General features: G+C 48.6%; 1 protein-coding gene across 1 annotated transcript in view; it reads left to right on the forward strand.

Moving 5' to 3' along the window:
• The first annotated feature begins 317 nt into the window (after positions 1 to 317).
• The window catches only part of CDK13 (cyclin dependent kinase 13), an 82311-nt gene continuing 66030 nt past the window's right edge, over positions 318 to 16598 (forward strand). Inside the window, exons 1-2 of the mRNA XM_073550012.1 lie at positions 318 to 1715; positions 7395 to 7970. Coding sequence (XP_073406113.1) covers positions 763 to 1715; positions 7395 to 7970 — 1529 coding nt within the window. The 5' untranslated portion in view covers positions 318 to 762. The remainder of the gene's footprint in view (positions 1716 to 7394; positions 7971 to 16598) is intronic.

Below are 16598 nucleotides of genomic sequence, written 5' to 3' on the forward strand. Positions count from 1 at the left end.
TGGTGGGATTCGAACCCAGGACTCCAGCGCTGCAAGGCTGCAGCGCTAACCACTGAGCCACCGTGCTGCCCTGATGTGAGGGAGGCCGGTTGTGAGAGGCCGATGTGAGGAGTAGATTTGAGAGAGGGAGGCCGAAGTGGGGAGCAGATGTGAGGGAGGCAGATGTGAGAAGCAGATATGAGGGACAGATTTGAGAGGGAGGCCGAAAGAGGAGCAGATGTGAGGGAGGCCAGTGTGAGGAGCAGATATGATGAAGAGCAGATGAGAGGGAGGCCGGTGAGAGGAGCAGATGTGAAGGAAGCCGATGTAAATGTGAGGAGCAGATGAGGCTGCCCGGGGGTAAATCTGAGCCGGACAGGTGCCAGCTCCAGTGTGTGATGGGCAGTCCCCTCCCTGCCATGTGCTGAGGTGGGAGGTGTATGTGTGGATGCAGACCATGGAGCCGGCTCTACTTCCTTGTTTCAGGCCTGGGTGACTTCTCTTCCTGGGCAGCCGCCAATCACCAGTCCTCACTATGAAGAGACTTTGCCTCCTGGTTCTCCTCACATTATAGGCCGCGCTGGGCGGCTGCTGCGGATCCTGGGCTGTGTGTGCACTGACTGTGGAGCACTAGGCACCTGGTGACTTCCTGCCTGAGTGTCGGGAGTGCGCGGAGAGCAGCGGCCCCGCCGGGATCACAGGAACTTGCTGAGCGCACAGGCCACAACAGGTCGCCGGGAAGTTTCATCTGCGGCCGGGAGAGCCGGACCAGGGGGCGCCGGGATGTTCTCTCCTCTGTGCCCCCCGATGCCGGGGACTCAGCCTCCCGGCATGGCGCTCTCCACCTCCTCCTCAGCGGCCTCGTCAGTGTCCGGGAACCGCCAGAGGCCCCGGGACTCCTCTGTGAGAAGGCGCCGGAGGGATAAGCACAAGCGGAGGAAGCGCAGGTTGCGGGAGCAGGAGGCCCTGGCCACCAGTATGGGCCTAGTGGAGGAAGGAGAGGTCCCGGCCGTGCCCCGGGCGCAGGGGAAGCGGCACCGGGACAGGAAGAAGCGGCGTCGGAGGGACATGCTGCGGAGGATCGGGGCTCTGGCCGCCAGCACCGTGGAGTACGACGACGTCAGCTCTCTGTCGGAGGGCGCCCTGTCCGAGGCCGAGCACGGCCCAGGGGGTCACTTCGTTCCGGGGCTCGGACTAGGCCTCATCCCTTCCCCAGCCTCGGATAGATGCGCTTCCCCTTCTGGACTGGGCCCGATGTCTCTCCTGCGCCAGGCCCTGGACCGCGGCAGGAGGAAGCGGGGCACCCAGAGGCAGGAGCCGGGGCCCCTGCGCCGGGAGGACGGCCGTGGCGGAGCGGGCTGCCCCGACCCCCGGAGAGGGAGACTGGGAGTAGGAAGCTTGTTACTGCCCGAGCCGCTGCTGCTCGCCCCGACCTGGAGGCCTCAGGAGGACGCGACGAAGAGACCGGAGCTGCGGCCCGCGGCCTCGTACAGGCCCAAGCGGGAGGAGGCGGAGGCGCACGGCAAGCAGCCGCCCAAGGCCTACAGAGGGCAGCGGGCTTACAGGGCGTCTCCTCCCGGGAACCACCGCAAGAAATCCGTCAGCCCAGCCCGCTCCCCCAGCCCCGGCTACAGCGGGCACCGAGCAGGCCGCCGCTCCCCCAACTATGACCGGACCGACACCTCGTCCCCGCCTGCCCGGCGCCGGTCCCGCAGCCCGTACAGCCCGGCCAGCAGGTGAGTGCTGGGCACAGACTGGTATCATTGTCCGCTGCTAGGCCTGTCTGATCCTGGGAAAGCTGGGTGACAGTGTTATTACTGGGGGAACGACACCCCAAGGCCGGGGCCTCCGCGGAGCAATGGTGACCTGGATCTCTACACAATCGGTCAATGAGACTGTAGTGCCAAGAATGCGCCGTGTGAACGGACCCTGACAGGACTGGAGGGCCATCACCCAGCTTTCCCAGAAAGAGAAGGGTGACTAGAACATGCCACCGCTGTGTGATCTCTGGGGTCCGACCACCATGACCTATATACTATGCTCCGGCACACTGTTCCCCCGGGCAGCGCCAGCCATGCCCTCCTAGATTCTGCCCGCGGGCTGCAGGGTGCTAGGGGCCGTGATGGCGGTGCATTCGCTCTGTAATCCGGTGGGCCAGTATTGCCCGTAGTATGACTGTGGGCCTGTGTGATGCTGCGTGATCAGATCACAAGACCGGCGCTCGGGCTGGGAATTGTGGCCATGATCTGGTCAAGAAAATGTCATCTCTGTGATTGTGAACCTTCCCTTACAGGGAATGTGTCATGTGACTAACGCTGCCCAAAGCCGGGGAGCACGAATCGTAGCCCGCTGCAGCCAGGCTGAGGTTTCTCGGAAACACAGTATACTTTATGGATCCTCTAGATCAGGGGTCCCTAACCTATGGCTTGGGGGACCATGATGTGTCTCACAGCTGTCTGCCAGCTCTGATTACCAGCACCTGGTCTAGAAAATGGCCGGATGTGACGCTCGTGAGTGTATCCCTACAAAAAGGAGCAGATCTGATAACGTTGTCATTATAGCACTAATGGGGGCTCTGGGTGTCACTATTGGGAGGAGCGGATATTTGTCACTTTCGGAGTTGATCGTGGTCTCAAGGTAAGACAGGTTGGGGGCCACTGCTCTAGGTGATGGACAGGTCTCTTCCTTGTGTGTACATAGGGGACACAGCTCTGCTTCTCCCAGCGCTCCTAGAGGGGATTGACAGGTCCCTATGGACATGTGAGGGAGTGACCAGTCAATCACCTAGAGTGGCGCTGGGAAGAGGCGGCTGGGGGCAGCACAGGTCTTGTCTCAGGTTGTGGTCCCGGCCGGTCCTTTTAACGTTATTTTCTCTGAAGTGCTGCAGCGATCCAGAGAATAATAAAGCTTGCTTCATTCATGGGCAGCACAGAGCAGATGACAAGTTCCCTTTAAGGGTGTGTGCACACGGTGCGGATTCTTCTGCAGTTCTGCAACAGATTTGGCCCTGCAGAACTGCAAGTGATGTACAGTACCATTTAAGGCGCACATGCTGTGGATTTTTCTGCGCAGATTAGGTGCAGATGTAAAACTGCAGCATGTCACTTCTTTTGTGCAGTTCTGCTGCAGTTTTACATCTGCTCCATTATAGAAATCCGCAGGTGGAAAACTGCAGGGGAAATCCGCACAAAAACTGTACCAAATCTGCAGGTAAAACGCAGGTCATTTTACCTGCAGATTTAGCAAAATCTGTGTGGAAAATCCCACAGCAGAATCTGCAACGTGTGCGGACCTGCAGCAGTTCTGCAGACAGTGTACAGTAGCATGTTATCCTATGTGATTTACAATCTGCTGTGCACATGCTGCGGATTTTTAACTGCGGAAAAGCTGCGGATTTGAATCCGCAGAAAGAAATGACACGTCACTTCTTTTCTGCGGATTCTGCTGCGGTTTACCATCTCCTTCATTGTAGAGGTGATAAACCGCAGCCTAATCCGCAGGTCATTTTACCTGCGGTTCCGCAGATACCAATCCGCAGTCCAATCCGCAGCATGTACACACTGACTTTTGGAGCAGAAATTCTTCAAAATCGTCATAGTTCACAAAACCACAGGTTTTGGCTGGAGTGTTTTTTGATTTTGAAAGTGCAGAAAAAAAACTGTGTAAACACAGGCTTAGGCTCCCAAGCTGCCACTAGCGCCTTATTCAGGACAGTAATATTTTGACAACGGTGCCCTGGTATATTCAGGCCAATGCAGCATAATGTAGGCAAAAACGTTAAAAACCGTGTGTGATCTATTCTAGGCACCAGCAATGAGTCATGTGGGTGGAGTCACTCCGCAGAAGAGTGTGTGTGATGTGTCTAATTCTGCTGTTTCTGAATCAGCCATTATATACAGTGTGTGTGTATTATTAACCTTTTACTGCCCTGGGTAACGTGTGTGTGTATTATTAACCTTTTACTGCCCTGGGTAACAGGTTAGTGGCAGTTAGGTTCCCGTTAAAGGAATCTGTCAGAATGTTATTGGTATTAAGCCATGACCATAAAATGATTGGCTCATAAATGGCCTTGTGGACGTCTGTTGAAGCTCTGCTTTTACTAGGACTGAGAAACTGACTTTACACACTAGTCTTCCGCACGGTTGGCATGCCCAAATTGCCTTGATTGACATCCTGATGTACACAGCCAGCACTGGCGTCACATGCCGGTGGGCATACTAAGAGGAAAGAGTCCGTGGCTTGCCACCGCCAGGATGACTGTTGAGTGTGACTTTATATCTTATTACATCCTTTCTGCCTCCTAGTAAAGCTGTGATTTTCCCGTGGGGCGTCTACAGAGGTGTGTATGAGCCGGACAAGTTTCCTTCACCTCGTATTGTAAATGTGGAGCTTTCACCAGGCTCGCTGTGAACGAGCTCAGCTGGCTTTGGAAACATTTTGAGTAATAATTTATGAAATCACATACCAGGCTGTGCTCCAGTGAAGAAGATGATTGAAAGTTAAATGGTAGCAACGTGTATGCAGAATGGCCTTCTGAGACCTCCATGATCCCATAATAGGTGTCCCTCAGTTTGGAGCAGTAGTGAGCATGCGCAGCCGCTATTGAGTTACGTTTCTAGAGACTGACGAACATAAACGAATGTGGCGCTCCGCTTCAGCGCATAGCCTGGTCCATAACTGGGCTTTGTCTACGTGTCGGAGTAGCAGCTTTCCCTCGTACCTAGCCATAATGAGACACATAGAGGCGCCTGGGGTCTTCACTTGACCACCCTAAGCATTTTATTCCATACAGAACTTGTTTCTTTTCTTTTTGTACCAGTTTCGCAGAGAACACTGACGTGCTGACTTGGATTTTGTGGGGAGAGCTTATCAAGAATGGCGTTTCATACACTAAAGTGAGGTAGCTGTTAGATGAATCAGATTGTAGGCATTTCCGCTATTCTGCTGCCACTTTGTGTAGTAACCTTTTGTTGTTGTCTATCCTGTATGTTGAGTTGTTACATGTCTGACAGGTGAACTACTTATGAGCCAGTTGTCACAGAGCAGTGTCCATGTAACAGCTGCTGGTGAATGTGCACGCGGCCCTCCTCTAGAGAAAGCCCCAGCGACCAGGATAGCGCATCACTAGGACCGTGGCCATGTAATCCGTGGGCAGCCCATAATAGTGGCTGTACCTTCCTCCCTAGCTGCTACTCATTTTCTCAATCTTATGTGTCGTATATAGGACAGAGCAGTTACTCTGCAATACCCTGGAGTTGTATAATGCCTACCTTGTCGGCAGGCCAAGAATAATCTGGGTCATGGAGAGGAAACTGGTAACTAATGTAGCTGGTTATATGATATACAGTGTTCTCCTCAAGCTTCATTTTACATTCCATGCAGCAGAGATGATTTATCCTCTGTGTTAGTTGTAAGAACCCTAAAGACCACGTTACGAAAAACTAGACTTCTTTTCACTGAAGGTCACAGTCAGACATCTGTTTTTCACCGAGGTTTTCGATCACGTTTCAAGGATGGAATATGAACCTATTAAGGTACGTGCCCATGATTCGGAACTAGCTCCACTTTGGACACCGCACATATCCGCTGCGCCCAAAGCGCTGGCATCTATTGAACACAGGTAAGTCCACATGTGTTCAGTGACCCGTGCGGATTCACCACCTTCATTACATTTCATATAACTTCTGTTGTGACTCGCGTCTCCGCAAGAGATGCTGACATGCTGCGGTCTTGAAAGTCGCGCCGCTTGCCAGTCTCTGCGGGTGATCTGCAGATGCACGCATAGTGGACAGGAGATTTCTGGAAATCCCATGCACTATGCTGTCACAGCTGACCGCTGCGGGTCTGACGCTGTATAAATGCGCTGCCTCAAATCCACAGCAATTCCTGATCGTGAGCACGTACTCTTAAAGCTTATGGGGCTCTTCATATGTCCATGTTTTTTGCGGATGGTGTGTAATCACAGCAGCACGTCCGTTACTTCTGTCTGATTTGTGGATCAAAGTTACGCACACAAGTTTATGGTCTGTGAGACTCGTACATCACACGGGTGGCATTAGTGTGCAATATGTGTTATGTCCGTGATTGTAACAGCAGAAGCTTCGCACTCTACTTTTTTTCATGTGTCAAAATCACCAAAGCACTGACACACTGAGGAAAATCGGCTGCAAAACGCTGACACTCGGACTAATATATGCGATCCCGGACGTCTGATGAGGCCTAAGTGTTTTTACATACTAAAAGTTAGATTTTTCGTTGCATGGCTGTCTGGTGTTGAAGGGGAACTTATCGTGTCCAAAATGCTATAAACCTGCAGATGTGGTGTTGATGGCATTCTAAAGCCATGGGGCCACCGGCTGCCGGGAGGAAACAAACTTTATTGCTCCCGGCAGCTTTTAGTCCTAGAGGGGCGGCTAGTGCGGCTTCAGTCATCGCTCAGTACGTGGTTGGCTTATCGGTGCACAGCCCGCTGTCGGTATGTGCCGGGGTACGGTTACAGCCGCTGCTCACTGAGTGGTTCCTAAAGCTGTGTCTTTGACTGAAAGCTGGAGGCTGACATTACACGTAAAGTAAATTTCCTTCCGGCAGTCGTGCTTTAGTGCAGCGATCGCATGGCTTCTTAACACCAGTAACCTGCACATTAATCCCATTCGCTTGACATTATGGGTTCCCTTTAAAAGAACATTATTCTAGTGTGACTTTACATTGCCTGTGAGCAAGCCATGTCAGATTAGCCAAGTCAAAAAATGCACTTAGGCCTCATTCAGGCCTCCATTTTTCACAAATTTGTTCTATCTGCAATTCACACAATGTTTTTCTGTGGCACAAATCACAGAGACAGCAGGGTTGTTTTTTTTTTTTGTTTGTTTTTTTTTTACTGAAAATCGCTGATGAAACATTGACAGTAGAATATGACGCCCTGACCAAACACTGAAGACACTTGGACCATTTTTTGCGTACGTGAACGAACAGATGTCTGAACAAGACCTTAAATGGAGATCTGGGCACTGTGAATCCATACTATTTCTAAAACAAAGAGGCCCCCTCTGCTGTTCAGAGATGTCTGCTTCTTTTGTTCTCAAGTCCTAGATTTCCATATCTTCAGGCTGTCGTGTTCTCCATGTTGCACATGCCCCTCCACTCTAATCCCTGCGCCCTCTGATGCCTAAATGAATTGCCACAAAATTAGAAAGAAACGTGTGTAAAGGTGCAAATACTTTTTAAGAAAATTCTGCGTACGCAGTTATCTGGTTCTATACTACCTTTTAAGTCCCATGTATGGATAAATGTCAACATTAATTGTGAAAGGTTCCTTCCATTCCCAAATACAAGAATGAGTGACGGATATTGAACCTGGCATCTTGGTAAATATTGCATGTATGTGTTGTGAACTGATCACGTTTTCTTTCCATTAGGCGTAATGCAAGATCCCGGAGCAGAAGTCCTTACAAGGCTCGACGGTCTCGCTCTCGAAGCCGTCATAGAGTTTCCCGGTCCAGAAGCAGGCAGTCTAGCATTTCACCGAGTACTCTCACCCTGAAGAGCAGTCTAGCTGCAGAACTAAACAAGAACAAAAAAGCTAGAGAAGCAGAGGCTGCCAGGGCCTTAGCAAAGGCTTCCAGCACTTCCACTCCCACCAAAGGGCAGTCAGATGCTGTCAGTAATGTCCAGCAGGCAAACCATGCCAAGGAGCAAAAGAAAACAAAAGTGGACAGTGCACCATCTCCTACTGCAAAAAGTGACAAAGTTAGAGTCAAAGCATTAGCCCATACGTCAGCTGCGGAAAGTAACTCAAAGGCAGACAAAGCCAAGACCAGTGGAAAGTCAGGCAAAGCAGACGCCGGTAGAGAGGTTGCCTCTGGTCAAAAAGATAAAGGCAAAGTCCATAAAGCAGCCTCCACAAGCAATGAGAAAGCTAAAAGTTCTGGGTCACCACCAGTATCTCTATTAGCACTACCTCTTCCCATAGTCCTCGCCAATGATGCCAACAGGTACGTGTTATACATTATGTACACCATGCTTCTTTAGCCATTTTTCTTTCTTTCAGTTTTTCATCCCAGTCTTCCAAGAACTATAATTGTTTTTTTATTTTTCCATCAACATGGCAATATAAAAGGTTGTTGTGTTTTTTTGGGTTTTTTTTTGTGGGACTAGTTGTACTTTTTTACTGGCACAATTTAATCCATAGTGTGTAGAAAGACAGAAACAAAATATTTCCAGGATGGAATGGAAGAAAAAATGCAATTCATGTAAGTTCCTATGTTTCATTGTTCACGGGAACCTGTCACCAGGTTAGTCTGATATGAGTTATGGCTACCTCCTTTCAGGGCTGATATACTGCATTCTATAATGCTGTATATCTGCCCCCAACCTGAGCTGTAAGAGAAGAAAAATAAGTTTTATTATAATCACCTGCAGGGCGGTCCGGGGGTGTCGCTTTTCTTGGTCCGGCACCTCCCGTTTTCTTACGATCTCCTTCCTGCTTGCTTCATGTGGATTACGCGTCCCTGCATCATCCACACAGGCTGCTCGGCATCACGCTTCTGCGCAGGTGTATTTATCTGCCCTGTTGAGGGCAGAGCAAAGTCCTGCAGTGCGCAGGCACTGGGCTTCTCTGACCTTTCCCTGCACCTGTGCACTGCAGTGCCTTGCTCTACCCTCAACAGGGCAGATAAATACACCTGCGCAGGAGCGTGATGCCGAGCAGACTGTGTGGATGATGCAGGGACACGTAATCCACATGAAGAAAGCAGGAGGACGGCATTGCAAGAAATTGGGAGGCGCCCGACCAAGAAGAGAGACACCACCCCCCCCCCCCCCCAGATTGGACTGCCCCCGCAGGTGAGCATAATTTATTTTGTCAGTTCTTCCAGGTCAGATTGTGGGCAGATATACAGCATTATAGAAGGCTGTATATCAGCTCTGAAAGGCGGTGGCGGCCTCTCACATCGCCCTAACCTGTGACGGGTTCACTTTTACCCCTTAACGACCGCCTATATGTCTTTTAACGGCAGCAGTTAAGGGTACTTATTCCTCAGTGCTGCTTTTTAACGGCGCTGAGAAATAAGGGTATAGCGCCACGTCGGAAAATTTCCGGGGTCTCAGCTACCGGGGAGGGGAACATGATTCAGGTTGGTTTTTACCGACCCCAGTGTTGCGATCACCGTTATTCACGTCTTCTTCCGGGAAAAAAATGGTGGGCACATGTGCAGATATGCCAGCCTGCAACAATAGATTTCTCCTGTTGGTTCATTTTGATCATTGTGATAAACCCTATCACAGTGATCAAAATAAAAAAATAGAAACTCCCCCCTTAGGTAAAAATAATAAAGGAAAAAAAAATATTTTTTTCATGTTAGGGTTGGGGTTAGGACTGTGTTAGGATTGGAGTTAGAAATGGGGGGTTTCCACTGTTTAGGTACATCAGGGGGTCTCCAAACACGACATGGTGCCCACCATTGATTCCAGACAATTTTGTGTTTAAAAAGTCAAACGGTGCTCCCTTCCTTCTGACCTCTACCGTGCGCCCAAACAGTGGCTTTCCCCCACATATGGGGTATCGTTGTACTCAGGAGAAATTGTACAACAAATTTTGAGGTTTATTTTCTCTTTTTACACTTGTGAAAATAAAAGTTTGGTTCCAAAGTAACTTTTTTGTGAAATTTTTTTTCCTTCCACATTGCTTCAGTTCTTGTGAAGCACCTGAAGGGTTAATAAACTTCTTGAATTTGGTTTTGAGTACCTTGAGGGGTGCAGTTTTTAGAATGGTGTCACTTTTTTTGATATTTTCTGTGATATTGACCGCCCAGTGTGACTTCAAATGTGATGTGGTCCCTAAAACAAAATGGTTTTGTAAATTTTGTAGTAAAAATGAGAAATCGCTGGTCAACTTTTAACCCTTATAACGTCTTAATAAAAATAATTGTTTGCAAAATTGCGCTGATGTAAAGTTGACATGTGGGAAATGTTATTTATTAACTGTTTTGTGTGACATATTTCTCTGATTTAAAGGCACAAAAATTAAGTTTGCAAATTGCAAAATTTTCTAACTTTTTTGCCAAATTTCTGTTTTTATTTTCTTTATAGATAAACGCAAGTCATATGGAAGAAACTTTACCAATATCGTGAAGCACAATATGTCACAAAAAAAAACAGAATCACATGGATCCGTTGAAGCATTCCAGAGTTATAACCTCATAAAGTGACAGTGGTCAGAATTGTAAAAATTGTCGCGGTCATTAAGTACCAAATTGGCTCTGTCACTAAGGGGTTAACTTACCATAATTCAGTGGGTCAGTATTTTTTTCTTTTATACACAAGCAAAAAGCAGTTTGTCACCCATAAATTTTTGTTTCTCTACAGATGAAGCTTTGTTTTGAGCTTTTTTTTTTTTTTTGCAGCTGTTGTTTTCATGGTTGACATTTTAACTCATTTTAACTTCCTTACTGGGCAATCCGCCGCCAACCAGGCCAAATTTTACAATTCTGACCAGTGTCCCTTAACGAGGTAATAATATTACTCTTGAACGCTTCCATGGATACCACTGACTTGGATATTCTTTTCTTTGACTTATTGTACTTTATGATAGTTGTAATATGTGTTCGATACGATTTGCATTTGTACCTCCTTTTCACTGAATAACATTGTACAGGGCTCGTGAGGCAGGGAATTTCCTCATACATAGGTGAATGCTGCTAGGTTGGAGGACATGGCGGACCTGACAGATTCCCTTTTAAGGAGACTAACAGATACAATAAAAAGTAAAATGAAAAAAGTTTAACAAAAATATGAAAGCTCAAATCACCTAATTTTTCTAACATTAACAATGAGGAGCAACCACATGTATATTTTATACTTGTTTTATCTCCATGTTCATAAAAGTCTGATCTTTTAAAAACTTTAAATTAATTAACCCAATTGGTAAATAGTCTAACAAGCAAAAGAATGAAAACCTCAGAATTGCAGTTTTTTGGCCACTGCAACAGTGCAAAAAAGCCCCCAAAATTATAAGTAAAAACATCTCCTCAGAGAGAAAAAAGCACGTCCTAACACATCCCTATTGAAGGTAACTAGGAATATTACTGGGTCTAGGAATATTAAGACCGAAGCGAATATGTATATTTCCACAATTTTTTTTTTTCACCACTTAAATAAAAAAAACTATTTCTCCTACGCCTCATTGGGGTACACAGGACCATGGTGGTTATGCTGCTGCCACTAGGAGGACACTAAGTGAATCACAGAAAAAATTAACTCCTCCTCTGCAGTATACACCCTCTAGCTGGCTGAGATTTACCCAGTTCTTGCTTAGTGTCTGTAGGAGGCACTTTCAGACCCCACCGGTTTTATTTTCTTTTGAAATTTTTTTTTTCTGTAAATTTTTATTTTTTAATTAACGGATTGAAGGGGGCGGCGGGCCTTTTTCTGAGGTCCGATCTCCCCCGAAACATCAACAGGCGAGAACGCAGAGTATACCTCCCCCCATACCCTCTCCTGCGATGAAGGGGTCATGCCTAGGCTCATTTAGGGCGACGGTTCCTGCCGGTCTCCCAATGGAAGCAGAGGCAAATGGAGGCTCACCTTCATGTTTCCTCACCCGGACCTATCCTGCAGCCCACTGATGCAAGCGGCAACCTCTCCATCCTCCTGTGTAAAGGGGGATCGATTGAACAATATACCTTTAAGAACAGCGCTGCTCCAGCTCTATGTCCCCTCCGTGAGTATGACGGGCTGATCTGAGACTGCTTGTCACTGCACAGCCATCATGAATCCGCAACAGGCAGTGGGTCCTGGTCCCCTTGAGGGGCAGGGAGAGCACTGATCCAGCATCCAGCGACGTTTGCGCTGTGTCCGGCCGTGGCTTCTCTTCAGCCGGCGCGCATCGCCGGCGGCCGTCATAAATTAAGCTCCCGGCTTTTAGCCGGTTTAGGCTGCAGTCCCTTAGATCCGCCCACCGCGAGTGGGTGCCGCCCGCGTTACTGGCGCTTCTCATTCTGAATCTCTTCCTAATCTCGGTGGCCATACCTTTTCACTCAGTCTGCTTCCTGACGGCTGAGGGGGGCACTGTCATGGCAGCTGTCATGGCCATTATTCACACTCTGGGAGTGGTGGTATTTCCGTATCTGGATGACCTACTCATCAAGGGCCCATCCCTTCCAGCCTGCAAACAATCCGTTGGTATCACGGTGGATACACTTTCTCGCCTGGGCTGGAAAATAAACTTCGAAAAGTCTTCTCCAGTACCGGCTCAGCAAATTTCCTTCTTGGGAATGATCCTGGACACTTCCCGTGGGTTGGTCATTCTCCCTCCAGAAAAGGCCTTGGCGTTACAACAGGGAGCACGTAGTCTTCCCCCCCCGGTTCCTCACTCCATACGTTTCAGCATGGGGGTTCTCGGAAAAATGGTAGCAGCGATAGAAGCGGTCCCATTCGCACAGTTCCATCTCCGCCCTTTGCAACATGCACTGCTGGTGGCTTGGGGAAAAAAAAAACGTTCTCCCTAGACCTTCGGTCCCTGCGGGTCAGATGGACCCGCAGGTGGTGGACGCTGAAGTCCTCCCTGAGCCAAGGAAAGTCCTTTCTCCCAGTACGTTGGTTGACGTTGACCACCGACGCCAGTCTTCTTGGCTGGGGTGTGGTTTTCCGCCACCACACGGCACATGGTCGTTCTCGTTTGTCCATTCGAGAGGCATGTCTCCCCATCAACATCTTGGAGATAGCGATCAGGCTAGCCTTACCGAGTTTTCAACATCTCGCAGGTCAACCCATCAGGATCCAATCCGACAATGCCATGGCTGTGGTGTATATCAACCGTCAGGGGGATACCCGCAGCAGGACGGCCATGCACGAAGTGAGTCACATCCTCCGTTGGGCCGAGACCAACCATTTGGCCATGTCGGCGATCCACATCCCGGGCGTAGAGACTTGGGCGGCGGATTATTTTGGTCGCCGGAACCTCGCCTCGGTGGAGTAGTCTCTTCATCCGGAAGTCTTTCAGCAAATTTGCCGTTGCTGGGGGACTCCGGATGTGGATCTCATGGCCTCAAGACTAAACAAGGTTCCCCGGTTCATTGATCACGCGATCCATGCGCCATCTGAGCAGACGCCCTAGTTCTGCCGTGGCATCGGTTTTGACTCCTGTACATTTTTCCACCTCTTCCCTTACTCCCTAAGGTCATCAAGAAAATCAGAGCAGAGGGGGGGTGTACCAGTGAACCTAGTCGCGCCGGGCATGGTACACGGAACTAGTTTAACTTGACGCTGACGTTCCCTGGCGACTACCAGATGGCATGGATCTACTTTCACAGGGCCTGATTTACCAGCAGAACTCCGGGGCCCTGTCTTTGATGGCGTGGCCACTGAATCCTGGATTTTAGCACAAGCTGGATTCTCTCACAAAGTGATCTCCACTATGATTAGTGCTAGGAAGCCCGCCTCCATGGGCATTTATCATCATACCTGGAGAACCTTCTCGTGGTGCAAGGACCATGGATGATCTCCTCTGGTGTTCTCCATTCCTTCCACATTGGAATTCCTGCAATCCAGGTTAGTCAGGTCTCACGCTTATCCCTGCTCAAAGGACAGGTTTCAGCCTTGTCAGTTCTATTCCAACGCAAGATTGCCACCAGATTAGAAGCGAAGACGTTAATTCAGGGAGTTTCCCACGTGGCGCCTCCCTACAAAAGGCCGTTGGAATCATGTGATCTTAACTTGGTCCTCGGAGTCTTACAGGAACCCCCTTTCAAACAACTACAGGAAGTATCACTAATCTTTCTTTCTTGAAAGGTGGTTTTCCTAGTGGCGATTACAGCAATCAGACGAGTTTCGGAGTTGGCTGCTCTGTCATGCCGACCTCCGTTCCTGAATTTTCATCAGGACAAGGTAGTCTTGAGGATGTCCCTGTCTTTTCTGCCCAAAGTTGTTTCTTCCTTTCATCTCAATGAGGAGATTGTTTCGCCTTCATGCTGTCCGGCACCAGTCCATCGTATCGAGAAGGCACTCCACACCCTGGATGTGGTTAGGGCTCTTAGATGGTACATCTCGCGGATGGCTCCCTTCCGCAAGTCAGATGCCCTGTTCGTGCTTCCAGAAGGGCATAGGAAGGGTCTAGCTGCTTCAAAGGCCACACTAGCTGAGTGGATTTGCTGAGCTATTCAGGAGTCATACCGTGTCAGGGGCACACCTGCTCCAGCAGGGAGTAAGGCGTATTCTACTCGGTCAGTGGGTGCCTCTTGGGCCAATCGACACCAGACGTCAGCAGAACAGGTCTACAAGGCTGCGACTTGCTCCTGCTTGCATACTTATACAAAAACACTACCACATTCATTCTCAGGCCTCTGCAGATGCAGCTCTTGGCAGGCGCATTCTGCAATCGGCAGTCCCACAACGGTAAGCCAGTGGTACATGGGGTATTAGCAGTTGTGTTGCTCCCCACCCAGGGACTGCTTTAGGACGTACTATGGTCCTGTGTTCTCCAATGAGGCGTAGGAGAAATAGGGATTTTTGTGTACCAGTACACTCATTTTGTGTACTGGCTTCATAATATACAGTGGGTACGGAAAGTATTTCACACCCCTTTACATTTTTTTTCATTGCAGCCATTTGGTAAGTTCATAAAAGTTCATTTTTTTTTTCTCATTAATGTACACTCTGCACCCCATCTTGACTGAAAAAAAAAAAACAAATGTAGAAATGTTTGCAAATTTATTAAAAAAAGAAAAACTGAAATATCACATGGTCATAAGTAGAAACACTCTTTTGAGCTAGTACAGCCATGCGTCGTCTTGGGAATGATGCAACAAGTTTTTCACGCCTGGATTTGGAGATCCTCTGCCATTCTTCCTTGAAGATCCTCTCCAGTTCCATCAGGTTGGATGGTGAACGTTGGTGGACAGCCATTTTCAGGTCTCTCCAGAGATGCTCAATTGGGTTTAGGTCAGGGCTCTGGCTGGGCCAGTCAAGAATGGTCACAGAGTTGTTCTGAAGCCACTCCCTTTGTTATTTTAGTTGTGTGCTTAGGGTCACTGTCTTGTTGGAAGGTGAATCTTCAGCTAAGTCTGAGGTCTAGAGCACTCTGGAAGAGGTTTTCATCCAGGATATCCCTGTACTTGTCCGCATTCATGTTTCCTTTAATTGCAACCAGTCATCCTATCCCTGCAGCTGAAAAACATCCCATATTATTTCTCATAGTCTGGGAGTCCTTTATTTGTTTTATAGCAAACTCTATGTGGGCTTTCATATGTCTAGCACTGAGGAGAGGCTTCCGTTGGGCCACTCTGCCATAAAGGCCCGACTGGTGGAGGGCTGCAGTGATAGTTGACTTTGTGGAACTTTTTCCCATCTCCCTAATGCATCTGTGGAGCTCAGCCACAGTGATCTTAGGGTTCTTCTTTACCTCTCTCACCAAGGATGGCTCTTCTCCCACGATTGCTCAGTTTGGCTGGACGGCCAGGTCTAGGAAGACTCCTGATGTTTCCAAACTTCTTCCGTTTAAGGATTAAGGGCCTTTCTCATATAGCGAGATCGCTAAAGCGTCACTGATTTTGTGACGCAACAGCGATCTCGCCAGCGATCTCACTTTGTGTGACACGTACCTGCGACCGCCCCCCCCCCCCCCCCCCCCCGCTGGATATTGCTGATCGTGCTCGAATGGCCTGGGCCATTTTTTTCATCCCGCTGGCCGGCATGCATCGCTGTGTTCGGCGACGTCGTTGGTGATGCAGAACTCATAGGCGCAGGCGGAAGTCATCAGAATCACTGCGTTGTGACAGGTAACAGCGAACCCCGATGGATCACTGTGTCGCTGGAGAGACCTGCCTGTTTTGCAGCTCAATAGCGACGCACCAGCGATCCTGACCAGGTCGTATCATTGTCGGGATCGCTGGTGCATCACTAAATGTAACGGAACCCTTATGGAGGCCACTGTGCTCTTAGGAACATTGAGTACTTCAGAAATACTTTTGTAACCTTGGCCAGATCTATGTCTTGCAACAATTCTTTCTCTGAGCTCCTTGGCCAGTTCCTTTGACCTCATGATTGTCATTTGGTCTGACATGCACTGTGAGCTGTAAGGTCTTATACAGATAGGTGTGTGCCTTTACATATCAAGTCCTATCAGTTTAATTAAACACAGCTGGACTCCAATGAAGGAGTAGAACCATTTCAAGGAGGAGGATAAGGAAATAGACAGCATGTGACTTAAATATGAGGGGACACAACTGCTCTATTTACACTTGCAGTCAAATGATAATTGTCTTTGAGATAGCCAGGGGTTCTTGGACAACACTTTCATAAATACTATATTCTCCTGTTTTAAATAGAGAGAAAGACATTCACATCCCACATTGTTATGTTGAAGTTCAGAGATGTTGGGGAAATGTGAGCGCTGCAGCCCATTAGTGGCCACTGATTGGCTACTGTGCTTAGATGGCATAAAAATATAATTACAAATCCTGGCAGATTTGGCACAGATATCGCTGGAATAATGCTTGTGTAAGAGTAGTGTCTGTGGTGTTATTTATCTATGACTCTGGGTAATACATCATGTAAGAAGGGGTTGTCCAAGTAGTGGACAACCCCTTTCAGATTTTAATATTAGTGAATAGTGTCTTCAACTCCTT

The sequence above is a fragment of the Dendrobates tinctorius genome, unplaced genomic scaffold, assembly GCF_039654945.1.
Source record: "Dendrobates tinctorius isolate UK_male_01 unplaced genomic scaffold, ASM3965494v1 ptg000162l, whole genome shotgun sequence".
In the NCBI taxonomy this organism is placed as follows: Eukaryota; Metazoa; Chordata; class Amphibia; order Anura; family Dendrobatidae; genus Dendrobates; species Dendrobates tinctorius.